Source organism: Rhinatrema bivittatum, chromosome 11, assembly GCF_901001135.1.
Source record: "Rhinatrema bivittatum chromosome 11, aRhiBiv1.1, whole genome shotgun sequence".
In the NCBI taxonomy this organism is placed as follows: domain Eukaryota; kingdom Metazoa; phylum Chordata; class Amphibia; order Gymnophiona; family Rhinatrematidae; genus Rhinatrema; species Rhinatrema bivittatum.
Genome location: NC_042625.1, coordinates 73,880,173 through 73,895,516, shown reverse-complemented (window position 1 = coordinate 73,895,516; position 15,344 = coordinate 73,880,173). Strand labels below are relative to the sequence as shown.

The window sequence follows — 15,344 nt, the reverse complement described above, 5'->3', positions numbered from 1 at the left end:
CTCTGAAAAAGCAGACTGAAGAGGGCTCCGCATAAGGAAGTTAAATGACTTGTGTGGGGAACACAGGATAAGGGTGTGTTGCTGTCAGGATAGGAGCTTTAGCAAGCCGCTGGCTCCACCTGTAGAGGTTACGGCTGGTGGCAGCGAAAGTTTCACATTATATCTGTGGCTGGTTCCCTACTTAATGCCACCAGCGGCGTCACAGCTAGACCTCCCAGCTCCTGTTCAGTGAGAGAAGGGGGGGATGGAGGCACTTGAGGGAGATTCTTGGCCTATGCTGAAAAGGAGTCAGTCTGGCTGAAGGAGCAGGAGTCGTTAGCACAGCGAGCGGTGTCTGTGAGATATAAACTACTAGGAGTGGAAAGGATAGGGCTGTGCTCCCGTCTGGAGTCAAGAAAAGTACCCTTCCCCCCAGGCTGCCATCATTGTGCGCAGTAGTAAGGGAGACCTGCCCTTCTCTGGCTGCAAGTGTGTGTGTGTGTGTGTTTGTTTTTAGGTAAGGGAGACCTGCCCTTCTCCTCTGGCTGCGACAGGATGTGTTTGTGTGTAATGCTAAGGGAGACCTGCCCTTCTCCTCTGGCTGCGTCTGGACGTGTGTTTGTGTGTAATGCTAAGGGAGACCTGCCCTTCTCCTCTGGCTGCGTCTGGACGTGTGTGTGTGTGTAATGCTAAGGGAGACCTGCCCTTCTCCTCTGGCTGCGCCAGGATGTGTGAGTGTGTGTAATGCTAAGGGAGACCTGCCCTTCTCCTCTGGCTGCGTCTGGACGTGTGTGTGTGTGTAATGCTAAGGGAGACCTGCCCTTCTCCTCTGGCTGCGACAGGATGTGTGAGTGTGTGTAATGCTAAGGGAGACCTGCCCTTCTCCTCTGGCTGCGACAGGATGTGTGAGTGTGTGTAATGCTAAGGGAGACCTGCCCTTCTCCTCTGGCTGCGTCTGGACGTGTGTGTGTGTGTAATGCTAAGGGAGACCTGCCCTTCTCCTCTGGCTGCGCCAGGATGTGTGTGTTTGTGTAATGCTAAGGGAGACCTGCCCTTCTCCTCTGGCTGCGACAGGATGTGTGAGTGTGTGTAATGCTAAGGGAGACCTGCCCTTCTCCTCTGGCTGCGTCTGGACGTGTGTGTGTGTGTAATGCTAAGGGAGACCTGCCCTTCTCCTCTGGCTGCGCCAGGATGTGTGAGTGTGTGTTATGCTAAGGGAGACCTGCCCTTCTCCTCTGGCTGCGTCTGGACGTGTGTGTTTGTGTAATGCTAAGGGAGACCTGCCCTTCTCCTCTGGCTGCGACAGGATGTGTGAGTGTGTGTAATGCTAAGGGAGACCTGCTCTTCTCCTCTGGCTGTGTCTGGACGTGTGTGTGTGTAATGCTAAGGGAGACCTGTCCTCCTCTGGCTGCGTCTGGACGTGTGTGTGTGTGTGTGTGTGTGTGTGTGTGTGTGTAATGCTAAGGGAGACCTGTCCTCCTCTGGCTGCGTCTGGACGTGTGTGTGTGTGTGTGTGTGTAATGCTAAGGGAGACCTGTCCTCCTCTGGCTGCGTCTGGACGTGTGTGTGTGTGTGTGTGTGTGTAATGCTAAGGGAGACCTGTCCTCCTCTGGCTGCGTCTGGACGTGTGTGTGTGTGTGTGTGTGTGTGTGTGTGTGTGTGTGTGTGTAATGCTAAGGGAGACCTGTCCTCCTCTGGCTGCGTCTGGACGTGTGTGTGTGTGTGTGTGTGTGTGTGTGTGTGTGTGTGTAATGCTAAGGGAGACCTGTCCTCCTCTGGCTGCGTCTGGACGTGTGTGTGTGTGTGTGTGTGTGTGTGTGTGTGTGTAATGCTAAGGGAGACCTGTCCTCCTCTGGCTGCGTCTGGACGTGTGTGTGTGTGTGTGTGTAATGCTAAGGGAGACCTGTCCTCCTCTGGCTGCGTCTGGACGTGTGTGTGTGTGTGTGTGTAATGCTAAGGGAGACCTGTCCTCCTCTGGCTGCGTCTGGACGTGTGTGTGTGTGTGTAATGCTAAGGGAGACCTGTCCTCCTCTGGCTGCGTCTGGACGTGTGTGTGTGTGTGTGTGTGTGTGTGTGTGTGTGTAATGCTAAGGGAGACCTGTCCTCCTCTGGCTGCGTCTGGACGTGTGTGTGTGTGTGTGTGTGTGTGTGTGTGTGTAATGCTAAGGGAGACCTGCCCTTCTCCTCTGGCTGCGTCTGGACGTGTGTGTGTGTGTAATGCTAAGGGAGACCTGCCCTTCTCCTCTGGCTGCGCCAGGATGTGTGTGTTTGTGTAATGCTAAGGGAGACCTGCCCTTCTCCTCTGGCTGCGACAGGATGTGTGAGTGTGTGTAATGCTAAGGGAGACCTGCCCTTCTCCTCTGGCTGCGTCTGGACGTGTGTGTGTGTGTAATGCTAAGGGAGACCTGCCCTTCTCCTCTGGCTGCGCCAGGATGTGTGAGTGTGTGTTATGCTAAGGGAGACCTGCCCTTCTCCTCTGGCTGCGTCTGGACGTGTGTGTTTGTGTAATGCTAAGGGAGACCTGCCCTTCTCCTCTGGCTGCGACAGGATGTGTGAGTGTGTGTAATGCTAAGGGAGACCTGCTCTTCTCCTCTGGCTGTGTCTGGACGTGTGTGTGTGTAATGCTAAGGGAGACCTGTCCTCCTCTGGCTGCGTCTGGACGTGTGTGTGTGTGTGTGTGTGTGTGTGTGTGTGTGTAATGCTAAGGGAGACCTGTCCTCCTCTGGCTGCGTCTGGACGTGTGTGTGTGTGTGTGTGTGTAATGCTAAGGGAGACCTGTCCTCCTCTGGCTGCGTCTGGACGTGTGTGTGTGTGTGTGTAATGCTAAGGGAGACCTGCCCTTCTCCTCTGGCTGCCACGGGTGTGTAGTATGTAAGTATTTTGTGTCTGTCTCAGCTCTTGGCTCTCGCTGCCTATGTAATAATGTCACCCTTTTTTCTCTTGTATTTGTGGAAGCAGAGCAGGGAGAGACCACACAAGCTGGGGCAGGCTCCCCCCTTGTCCCCCTACCTCTGTCTTGCAGACAGCTCCTTATTGTCTCTGCCTTGTAAGGACTGGATGCAGGAAAAGGACTTCAAAGGCGAGGAGAGAGAGGGGCAAAGACAAAATCATCTGGAATTAAAGCAGCAGGACAGACTGGAGCCTGTTTAACAGGACGCCCTGGGGGGAGGGGAGAGAAGCCGTGTCCCCTCTGATATTCCTGCATTCTGCACGGAGAGACCTGTCTCCCGCTCCCTATCCGTCGTCTTCCTGGGCATTGGTGCCCGAGTCACTGAAATTTAATTTCCAGCACGTGCCCCTGCCAGGCCGGCAAAGAGGGAGGAGGGCTCACTAGCCCATCCCCTGTTGGGCCACTGAAGTACATTCAGTTACTGGTACCGAGGCTGGGAGAGGAAAGTAAAGCTCTCCCCACAAAAATGAGCAAAAAAAAAAAAAAAAGAAGCCAGTAAGCTAACAACCACAGCCTTCCAGCCAAGAAAAAGGTAAAAGAGTCTAAAACAGCAATAACGAGGCTAAAGAGCTTGTGCCTGGCTCCTGCACGTTTTAGCTGCACTTCCTGCCTCTTCTGAAAACGTCTTTGCTTACAGGCCTGGAGCCTGACTTCAGGAGTCCAGTTTAAGGTTTCTTCGGTTTTAGGCCTCTTTATTTATGGGTTGTTTGTTTTTTTAATCCAGATGTTTGCCCCTGCTCCTTTGTGCTTCTAGCTCGGTGAGAACCAGGCCTGGGTTGCAGCAGCCCGAGCCTTCACCGACCGTGTCTGGGGGATTTTATAATCTCCCCCCATCTCACCTCGTCCAGGGGGGCCATGCAGCTAGGGCTCCTTTTGGGCCCCAAATTTGGCCATTAGGTGCATGATGACTATGACCCTCCACGCCCAATTCTTCCTCCTCTGGGGAGGGGGGGTTGGTATCCCTGTATTCCCGGCCTTAGGCACAGAGCAGAAAACCCGAGTCCAAAATTTAAACCCAGTGCTGCCAACCGGGTGAGCCCCAGTTTTTAGGTCTCCTTTCAGAAAAAGGTTTCAAGGTGTTTTCACGTCCCCTGATGCCGTGGGTAACAGGTCTGCCGAAAAATCCCCCATCCCCCGCCAACCCCACCGAGCAGCACGGGGCCTGCAGGAAACTGGAGGTTGGAAACCTCTGTGCCGCTTGCTGTCTTTCTTGAAGCATCCGTTCCCCAGCAACCTCCGCCTGGTGCTCCCAAAATATCCCGTGACCAGTCGAAGAGTGACCCTGGGGGCAAGAGCCATACCTGGAGGAAGGGCCCGTGAGCACAGAAAAAGCCATGCTGTGCCCTTTTCACTCCAGCGAACGCAGAAAACAAGAGAGAAGTCATAAAATCTTCTCTTTTTGGGGATCCAGGAGTGGGGTATAACCTGGCACTCGCTTTGGTTTGCCACACGTGTGTGGCCTATCCTGTTCCCAATCTCGGAGAGAAGCAGCGGGTGGGTACGTTTGGAGTGGCCTAGTGGTGTTAGAGCAGCGGGGGCTACGTCCCAGGGAAACCAGGGTTCAAATCCCGCTGTCGCTCCTTGTGACCTTGGGCAAGTCACTTTTACCCTCCATAAAATTTGATGCTCACATTCCCCCCCTCTAGATAATAATAATAATAATTAATTTAATGCATGCATGGATTTGTAGTTCTGAGTTCGCTAAGCAGAAATGAGAAATCCATGTAGACAGAGGGGTAAAACCCGGACTAGGGTCAGGCAGTCCTTTTGAACTCTTCCTGAACTCGTGATTCCTTTCGGCCTCTGGTGAACCGAACTGAAAATAAAATATCGCGCAGCGTGGCGCCGTACAAGCACATGCAAGAGAGAGGTCCCCGCTTTGCGGGACCTTGCAGTCCGGGCAAGAGACTCGGATGAGACAAATAGGAGGTCGCGGAAGCTTTGGTTCGAGGACGAATGGTTAAAAGTCGAGAAGATCCTTGTGCAGAATAGAAAGTGTCGTGTTTTAAGCGCGGCCTGGGAGCGGTGAGGCTGGCTATTACTCTGGAAAGAGAAGGGAGCACGAGGCAGGTGTTTGGGGGGGCCCGCAAGGTGGAAAACATGGGGTCAGGATGTGTGGACGCAGGCAAAGGGGGCACACAGGGGCCGCTTGCCTGATGAAGTCTGGGAAAGAGAGGTGCTTGGGGGGGGGGGGAATAAGAGGAGAGGCGCCAGGGATCTGCAGCAAAGCAACGTTTATTCCCTCTGTGTTGGCTGATTGAAAAAATGTAGGTTTTGTTTTCTCTTCTTAGCTTTTGCATGCCTAGGTTCTGTCTTTATCTTCCGTCCCAATCCAGCTTTGCATCCTTGCATGGTCAGACTTGAGTTTACTGGCGTAAACGGTCTGCCTAAACTCTGTTCTGATGGGACCCTGATTTTGTTCTGTTTTTAAAATCTGGATTCGCTCCGATTTGTCTCAGAGTTATGGAAAATATTCAGAGTGCCCGGCGAGCGTGGGACTCCTTTCTGCAGTGCTGGGTCATGCTGACTGGAGATCCGAGTCTTATGGAAGGTAATCCTGGCCATCCCCAGAACTGCTGGGCGAGGAGCGGACGTCTCTTCGCTCACATCCTTTTTCCTTTTGCGGGTACCGCCTCATTCTGAAATCCCTGGTGGGGCTTTGAGGAGGGGAGTATATAGTTGAACGTCGAGCTGCTTGGCAGGGAAAGCCAACTGAGCGCAGGCCGGCAGCCAAGCAGTGAGCGCTTCAGACTAGAGATTTACAGCAGGCCGGAACTAGGCCCGGCCCAAGAAGAGAGGCCCTCAGCCGACAGACTGCACTTCAGAAGGGTTCTCATGGAGACCGAGGTCGGCAGGGCAAAGAGAGACTTATCAGAAGAAGCCGCCGAAAGCAGAAGACCTGGCCCTCCCTCCCTGCCCCGTCCCGATCTCTCAGCGCACGAGGCTCCAAGCTCGAGTTGGACCACCAGGGCATCCGGAGGTTCCGCCTGACTCCCACTTCCTACGTGTGCAATTCTGAAATGATAAATCTGCCCCTACCACATGCCTCTCACTCTCTTCCCATTTCCTTTTTCTCATTATGGAATTGTGCAAGAATATGGCCCTTCCACCCCCTCACCAGTATATTGCTGCTGTCCGTCCAGCGCATAGGCCTCTCTCTTCAGGAGTCTCACAGTGCTGGTACTCAGTTATCCTGGGGGGGGGCTGCAGGGAGCCCCGGGGAAAGGCTGGCAGTGAGGCATACGTTTCTGATCCCTTTCTGGTCCGCCAGCTTTGAAATCCCGTCTGACCTGTCCTCGGTTATTTTTCATTGTTGCTTTTCGCTTGGAGGCGACTTCCGTGTATGGTCGCGTGATCAAAATAAGCGCATATCATCTCAGTACCGCAATACTGTGATCTGTACGGGGGCCCCACAGGCAGGGCCTGGATTTCAGGGCACTGTTGGCGAGCCTTCCTGAGGATTGTTTGCACAGGTTGAGTGCCCTCTGAAAACCAGACCTGTTTGTGGCCTTCAGGTGCTGGTGTTTGACTCCTGGACCTGATGGTGATCTCTCCCCACTCTGTGCCCGATTTGTTAACCTGAACCAAAAGGCAAGTAGTGGCAGAAGACAGCGATCCGACGATAGCGCCCGTGGTGAAGGGGAGGGGCCAGTGGAGACAGTCAAAGGAATAGCATACAATGGAAATATTTTTACACTTCAGTTTGAAAGAAAATCTCCCACGTTGGCTGGCTGTAAAATTCTGCGGAGTCCTTTTAGCTATGAATCCGAATACTATTTACTGATAGCTGTCGAAGGTTTGGGGTCTAGGTAGTACATTTGATTTTTGTAGCCTCCTCTGAAGCACAAGGAGGAAACGCCTCATTAGCACACCCCCCACCCCATCCCATATGGCTCTGCCCCTCCCCACTGTTCCTCAGGAGCCCAAAAGAGTAATAGGGGCATTGGGTTTCACACTAGATTTTCCACATAGCAGACATTCCTTGGTGGAGCTGTTCCGAGAGGCTCTTTCATAGGAGGGGGAAGGGTGGAGTCCAGGGTCAAGTTACAGCGTCCAGCCCACCCTCCACAGTCTCTGCGTAGCAGAGGGGGCAAGGAGTCCCTTCTGGGTGTTGTAGCGGGGAAGGAAGGAAGGGTGGAGCTTCAAGGTTGCACCTGACCTCTGTAAAAGCTCCTCTCATGGCCGCAGAGACTTAACATGGAACTATTACATTTCTTTTTGTTTTTTATTAGATTGTTCCTATCCAATTTAATACCTGATTTATTTGAAAGCTTTTGGAGCTTGGAACTTATTGTTCTGAAAAATATTCTTCTTTATGAGGGGGTGTAGGGAGGGGGGAAAACTCTAGCTGTCCAATCCAAGCAACATTGATGAAAAAAATGCATCGAAAACCCTATGAGATGAAATCTTAAGAGGTCCATATTGAGTAGCCAGGAAGCGAGAAAGTTACCCGGGTCAGCAGAACAGACCCAGGTAAGTCTTCCACTAGATAGGCTTGGCTAATTATAAAATTCAGGGCAACGTTTTTCTCCGACCAGTCGTAGTGGATAATACACTGACATCGTCGGCCCAGTGTGCTGCAGCAGTCAAAAAAGCAAACAGAAAATTAGGAATTATTAGGAAGGGAATGGAAAAAAAAATGTCATAATGCCTCTGTATCGCTCCATGGTGCGACCACACTTTGAGTACTGTGTGCAGTTCTGGTCACCGCATCTCAAAAAAGATATTGATGCACTTGGCGACCAAAATGATAAAGGGGATGGAACGGCTCTCCTATGAGGAAAGGCTAAAGAGGTTAGGGCTGTTCATCTTGGAGAAGACATGGCTGAGGAGGGATATGATAGAGGTCTACAAAATCATGAAAGGACTTGAATGGGTAAAAGTGAAATGGTTATTTACTCTTTTGGATAATACAAGGACTAGGGGCACTCTGTGAAGTTAACAAGTAGCACATTTAAAACCAGAAAAAATTCTTTTTCACTCAATGCGCAATTAAGCTTGCCAGAGGATGTGGTTAAGGCAGTTAATGTAGCTGGGTTTAAAAAAGGTTTGGCTAAGTTCCTGGAGGAGAAGTCCATAAACTGCTATTAATTAATAGGGAATAGCCACTGCTTGTTGCCGGCATTAGTAGCGTGGGATCTATTTAATGTTTGGGTACTTGCCAGGTATTTGTGGCTTGGATTGGCCACTGTTGGAGACAGGGTGCTGGGCTTGACCCAGTATGGTATATCTTACGTTCTTATATTCAGCTGATTTTATCCTGCTGTGCTGAATATTGACGCTAGCTGGATACCTTTTTTTCTCCTCGCCCCTGCCTGTCTCCTTTAGCCCAGTTAGAATACATCCACTCAGCAGGACGGGAAATTTAAAAATTTTGGCTGTGCCCCGGTAACTGGAAACGTTACCCAAACAAACCTGAACGCTGTAAAAGCAGAGTTCACAGTATGGGGTCTCCAGTGGAGTGGGGTCAGAAGCAACCTTTAGAATTCATTTCTTCACGGACAAGGTCGCTGGCTGCAAGGGGAATAGGCTCACAGAGGGAGGGGCCGGAGTTGACAGCAATTAGCGGAATTCAAGAGATCCAGGGACCTTCAGCCATGAAGCGAAAGCCAGAGATCAGCCGGTGTCTGTTTACCAGGAAATAAATTGGGCAGACTGTCATATTCTATGGGGCCAGAAAAAAAAAATCACTATTTTCTAGGAAAATATGGCTCACATGCACTTTTATCTGATTCCCGGCAGAGGGAGGGGGATTCATCCTACACCGAATGCTAAGAGATGTTTCTCTCAGCCTATCTTTCAGCCTATCTTTCAGCAATATTACTTTCCTCTGCCCAACAGTTAACAAAGCCCTGTTTGAGACGGAAAGCTGATGGACGGGTGTCCGAGGCCTTTGCTGAACCCTCACACCAGTCTAAATGAATTGCTACCCTGCCTTCGTCTGCCTGAAAGAAGCCTAGGGCCGGGTTACTGTGCACCCAGCGTCCTGTTAATTCAGTTACGAAGGAGTTCCTGCTGCTCACTCCTTTGCCATAGGAAGTAAATGAAAAGCTTTATTGTATTTCTTTTACCAGATTAACAGGCCGATACAGTACAGTGCGCTCCGGCGGAGCACACTGTTAAGCCGCATTTGGACGCGCGTTTTCGATGCGCTAGCGTTACCCCGTATTCAGTAAGGGGTAATAGTGCGTCGAAAACGCACGTCCAACCCCCCCCCCCCCCCGAAACTAATAGCGCCCGCAACATGCAAATGCATGTTGATGGCCCTATTAGGTATTCCTGCCCGATACAGAAAGTAAAATGTGCAGCCAAGACTTTCAGAAATTAGCGCCTACATAAAGGTAGGCATTAATTTCTGCCGGCGCCAGAGAAGTGCACAGAAAAGCAGTAAAAACTGCTTTTCTGTGCACCCTCCGACTTAATATCATGGCGATATTAAGTCGGAGGTCCCAAAAGTTACAAATAGTTAAAAATTTTAAATGGGCCCGCGGCTCACGGGTTGAAAACCGGACGTTCAAGTTTAGCCGGCGTCCGGTTTCCGAACCCGTGGCTGTCAGCGGGTTTGAGAACCGACGCCGGCAAAATTGAGCGTCGGCTGTCAAACCCACTGACAGCCGCCGCTCCTGTCCAAAAAGAGGCGCTAGGGACGCGCTAGTGTCCCTAGCGCCTCTTTTTACCGCGGGCCCTAACTTAAATAATTTACTGAATCGCGCTCACAGGAGAATGGCCTGTGTGCGTGCTGGGAGAGCGGGCGCTTGCCCGCTCTCCCGCGATTTTTACTGTATCGGCCCGTAAGTGGACTAGCTGCAGACCAGTTCTTCCTCTCCCTGCTAGAAGGAGCCGTGTATAAGTCCGTGAGGACGAGCCGTGTGGCTGCAGCTCATGTAGCCATGGGTGTAAGGATGGACCTTCCTGCCACCATCATTTTCCCCTTCCTAATTCTTTGAGTCAGGTGCATTTCACTAAAAGGTAACTGCACTTCCATGAACGCCTTATCTTGGAGGTTCAGAACGAGGAGGACTCTGTCGGGCCTGGAGAACGCTGGATTCTGTTATGCTCTCCTGCAGTCGTGACCTGCAGGGTACTTTGCTTTTGACTTAGTGATGTTTAGAAGGCGATTTAAGAAAAAGCCTAATAAACTGTTTCATTTACAGTTTAATCACTCAGAGTATAATTGGGACCAGCAACTTGCAAACTAGAAGGCGCAACCTCTCCCACCACGGACGCCCTCCTGCGGTGGTCCACCCATTCTTCTGCTGGTCTCGTGCAGGGAAGGGCCACGGCTGCTTCCGTAGAGTGCTGGGTCCAGGCTCTGAAGGGGACATGGAGGAAAGTAGAGGGAAACCACTGTGGCAGTCTCAGGACCACCCGCTCACCGTGGGTCGGTATGCTGGTGGAGCAGGTGGGATGACAGTGACTCGCTCCCCGTGTAACGGTACGATGGGGGGAGGGAGAGAGGGGATGATTCAGTTCCCGTGTGACCTCACCACCACCACCGCACCAGGAGGGAGCAGGGAGCGACATGCTGTGTCAAGCCCCTGAACTCTTGCTCCGAATTTCACAGCGTTGGGGGAGGGGGCGCTCTTCCCCCATTTCATGGGTGGGAGAGGCGTCTCTATTCCCATGTCCTGGCACATTGGCTAGGGAAGAGAAGAGGGACTTGCTTCCTGTGTCACAGCATAGGGGTCATTGCCTGGGTTGGGTTGCAGCTTCGGGTCGATGCAAGCAGTGAATGCATTTCCGGCTCAGTCCCAGACCTATTAATCCGGTCAATACTCCATTAAGGTTTTCTTGTTGCATTGCTAATTGTTCAGGGAGGGGAGGGGGCAGGAGAGACCGGCAAGCCCCTCCCTTACTCCTTATTTGGGATTGTAGGTCAGGGAGGGGTCCAACATCAATCCTGTGAATCCCAGCAAAGATCTGTCAGGGGCACAACAGCTCTATAAAAACAAAACGGCAGCAGTTTAGACAGCAGTGTACGTTTAACGCTAGTCATCGCACGCGCGGGTCAGTGCGCACGTGCACAAGCCAGGCATGTGAGTGCATGCATGCGAATCTACAGGGTGCACTAATAGATGCCATCAAGCATGTGTGGAAACCCACCTGCCCATAAACACATACGTGCCCTAATGTCCTGCTCCTGCATACAACCTAAACATACAAGAATATTTGTATGCTGGCATAGAAAAGCACGTGGACAGCACCACGGCACTAGCTGCGATTCTGAAGGGAATCGGACCCTTTGGCGCAGAGTTAGGGTGCGACGAGGAGGAGAATCTAACGGGGAGGGGGATGGGAATGGGGCTTCTGTTTATAGTCTGTAAGGGCTTCATTAAAAGCGGTCTGTACCATCAACCCTCTGACCTGAGGCTTAAGGACCTAACTATGTCTGTCCTTGACGGGGTGGATGGAGGGAGGCTAAAGACCTTTAAATAACTCAAAAGTATTAATGTGCAAGAACAGTTTTCAGTGGATCGTGGTATGAGGCTAGATAGGGGTTTTTTTGGGTTTTTTTACATTTTATATTCTGTCTCTCCGAAACTGCTCAAAGCAGGAATACAATGACCTTGCAGAGCATAAACAGTTTCCTGAATTGAACTGAGCTATAAATAACAGCGCAGCAATAGATCAAGACATGGCTAATATGTTTGTACCTCACACTTGTTGGGGTTCTAAATTGGCGGCCATGTGCGTCACACTGAGGAAACACAAGGAATAGTTGCCGTGATGATTTGGGATACGTGGGGATCAATTTCGGGGCGGCAGGATTTCCTCTCGGTATCCGGCACAAAATTGTGCCTTCCGAATGTCGATTTAAAGAAGAAACCGAATGAAGATGGCTTTTTTTTTTTTTTTTTGTAATTATACCCGGTTTCCCGTGGGGGAGGCACTGGGGCCATGTAAACGCACGAACCGCAGAGCGCCGTGCCGTGGCCGAAAGTTGCCCGCCCCACCCCGCTGTGCCCTCGCCTGCCGCAACGGGTGTGTATGTGCTGCCCCTGGTGGAGGAAAAAAACGTAGCTGAATTTTCAAAGGTGTTGCACACATCCATGTAACCTACTACCATGGCAATTTTCAAATGCCATTTACCTGCATTAAGTGCATGTAACGTGGGTAAAAGCTATTGACGATTCAGTGGCATATGCTGTAGTGATTTTCAGAAGTGCACTTACAGGCGTAAAGTGCATTTACATGTGTAAAACCCAGTTTTAAGCGTGTAAATGCTTTTAAAAATCCAGCCCATGGTGAGCAGTGTTTTGGGAGTTCTGCGTCCGCTGTCGGGAATGTTGCTCCCCACCCCCCCAGCCATTTTTGACCAGGGTGCCCGCTAGTAAAAAAAAAACCAAAAAACAAAACAAAAGAAACAAAAAACTAAAGAAACAGCAACAAAAAGATCATGAAAATAATTAACGTGGGGAATCCTAACAGACCAGGCCAGTTCAGTTTACAGATACTAAAAGGACACTCGAACTGCGTGTAATCTGGTTCTAATTGTAAGGAATAATTTCTTCGCGGACAGAGTGGTGGGGGCGTGGAGCAGCCTCCAGCGTCAGCGCTGGGTCAGGGCTAGGAAGAAGGACCAGGGGGGAAAAAAATGGATTTCACAATTCCAGACAGCCTGGGACAGGCAGAGAGGATCTTTTAGCAGCGAGGGAGCTTGGAAGGGAACCCGGCCGCTGATGTCTGGGATTTGATGTGTGCGCGGGATCAGGGAGAGGTGAAGTCCGGGAGACGGGTTCTGTTTGTTCCTTCGTGTACAGCTCTTTGGCTCCATTGTGCCTGTTTTTCTGGCTCCCTCGAACATCTGGCAAGGAGCACCCCCTCCTCCCGCAGATGTTTTCGTGACGCATCCGCCAGGCTCCTCCTCCCTGTGGCCGTGCCACATGCCGTTCGAATCCCCTCCCAAAGACCTTCCTCTCTAGCCTCTCCCCCCCCACCCAAACAGGATGCGCTGAGGAGAGCTGTGTAGCCTTCCAGGTCTAGAAAGGACAGACTCCATCCATTGACAGCAAAACGCAGACCGCACATAACCCATGGATGTCTCCCTTTTACAAGTCTGTGTCTTCGAAAACCTTTTAGGGTGTCCGTTTCGGAGGCAGGTGGAACAATAATAAATTTGGATTTTTAGCCTGTCTTTCCAAATAATGCCCAAGCAGACCTTATTGCATTATCAGAATTCAGAGATAAGTCCCTTCCCAGAAGAGCTTACAGAATGTGTACCTAAGACAACAGGAGATAAATGATCTACTGAAGGTCATAAGGAGAGTTAGTGAGGGGAAGTGGGGTTTGAACCCTGGTTTCCCTGGTTCTCGACTCGTTCCGCTAATCACCAGGCCCCCCTCCTCCGTAGATGATTTGCTGTATAGAACTGCACAGAGGTGGATAATGCTTTATTATAGCGAACTGCAACTCAGCAAATTCTATAGGTGAACCAGGGAATTGGGAGAGAGGAGTTTTCTCCTCCATTTAAAAAAAATTGGTCCTGTCGGCAGAATGGCGTTAGGGGATGCAATTCCATACAGGGCCTGCTGGGACGGTGAAAAGATGGTCGTATATTTGAAGTATTTCTAAGCAGGCTCCATAGGCCTGCAGCAGCAGAAGGAGAAGTGGTCCTAACTGTGACATGCATTGGTTTAGTCTGCAGTACGGGTGTATTGCATTACTCAGCGGCACCGCCATCTTGTCCCAGAGGATTCGGGAACGCCTAGCACTTTCTCGCGTCTTGTTGGTCTGTCCCCGACAGAGGTTGTAGCAGCCCTTTCCAGTCGCAACTGGAACTCTGCTGCCAGCCAGCAGAGAAACAGGACAAAAATATCGGCTCCCCGGTGCCTTGCCTTGATGCATCAGGGGAGCGCTCCCCGTGGATTCCCCTTGGAAGATGGAAATCCACTTTTCCTCCAAAAAGCACTCCTGGGAGTTGACAGTGATAAGCCAGTATTGGAGAAAAGGACAGAAAATGTGATTTCCTATTTAAAGCAACAGATATCAACTTGTTTCTGTCCCTTTCTCTTCAGGTGGAATCCTTCATGCTTGGGCACAACCCATATCTTTAAAAATGGGAAAAAAAACAAAAGGCCTTCCCCGAGTGATATGCTGCATCTCTCCGTGCTGTATTCATGGTTTTATGGGGTCAGTGACACACCTGCATGGGGCTTTGACGGAGATTTGCTCTTCAGGCGTCTGTGCTGTATTCATTCTTTACAAGTGGGGGGGGGGGGTGTAGTCTGATGACGAGCTGCACAGCGGCATCCTCGCTTGTGTTCACGTTGCTGTTCACAAACAGTACATTCATTTCTCCCTGAGAACTAACAGCCCTACGTGTAACCAAATCCACTCTTTCTCTCTCGCTTTCTCCAGCAGGACTGCAGCCTCCCACCATGAACAAACTGCGGCAGAGTCTGCGACGTAAGAAGCACGCCTACGTGCCCGAGGCCAGCCGCCCCCACCAGTGGCAGGCAGACGAGGAGGCTGTCCGGAAAGGCAAATGCAACTTCCCCGTAAGGGTAAGTTTCACAGACATGGAGAGGGGAGGGGGTAAAAGGGGGCGATTAGTAGCAGGATAGGATTCCTGACAGCTCTCGTTGTCTGTGGTGATCCAGTACAAAGTTAAAAAAAAAAAAATCTACAAGCATGCTGCCAAGGCACAGAACGTGCAAGGCTCTCGCATGTGCTCCGATTTAAAAAAAAAAAAAAAACCAAAACAACAAACTCCCCGACCCCAAATCTGATCCTTCTCCCCCGCCCCTGAGTCTAACTTTGTCATGGGACTCTCCCGTCTGTTTCCTGCACAAACTGGTCTGACTTACCTTTCAGGTTATTTAGTGCAGCAGCCATGCCTGTCTTTTTCTGACACTGTGTTGCCTGATTTTTTTTTTTTTTCCTGAGAGCTGTGGAATCCCGCGTAATGCCTCGGCGGCAGCACTGGGCATCCTGGCTCCTTGGATGGGCGGGAGCGTGCCCTGGAGGCAGCGTTTAGTCTCTTTCCCCGCCAGGAGGGAGTCCCAGTCATTAAGTAACACCTATGGGCGATAGGGTACACACATTACCAGGCTGCGGGCATGTGTACGGCACCTGGCTGAGGACTGGTGCCGTGATGGCAGGTGAAGAGAGAAAGTAGTGCGGAGGAGGTGGGAAACCTGGGGAGCTGCGACAGCTTATGCCACCGTAGCTCGTTTACTATTATGTAGAAGCCCAAAAGAAGAAGGAGGAAACTGCCAGGCCAAAAGACCAACATTGTCCTCCTTTGAAAAGCTGCAAAATCTCCCTCTTACCCTCCAGATCCCCATCGTGTTCGTTGATATACTTGATAAGGTGTCCAACCGGTTCTGCCTCCGATCCACAGGCTGGGTCTGTTCGGGTTTTACCCCCGTGCACATCTGGACCTGTAGTTCCAGCGCCTGTAAGAAAAGCCAGA

General features: G+C 51.1%; 1 protein-coding gene across 5 annotated transcripts in view; it reads left to right on the top strand.

The window, feature by feature from the left end:
* Positions 1-15,344, top strand: part of NUMBL (NUMB like endocytic adaptor protein) — a 52,781-nt gene that overhangs the window by 22,329 nt on the left and 15,108 nt on the right. For 3 of the 5 annotated variants that reach the window (XM_029570949.1, XM_029570950.1, XM_029570953.1), the window contains exon 2: positions 14,288-14,433. In XM_029570949.1, coding sequence (XP_029426809.1) covers positions 14,288-14,433 — 146 coding nt within the window. The remainder of the gene's footprint in view (positions 1-14,287; positions 14,434-15,344) is intronic. The other 2 variants (XM_029570951.1, XM_029570952.1) reach the window with 1 other exon arrangement.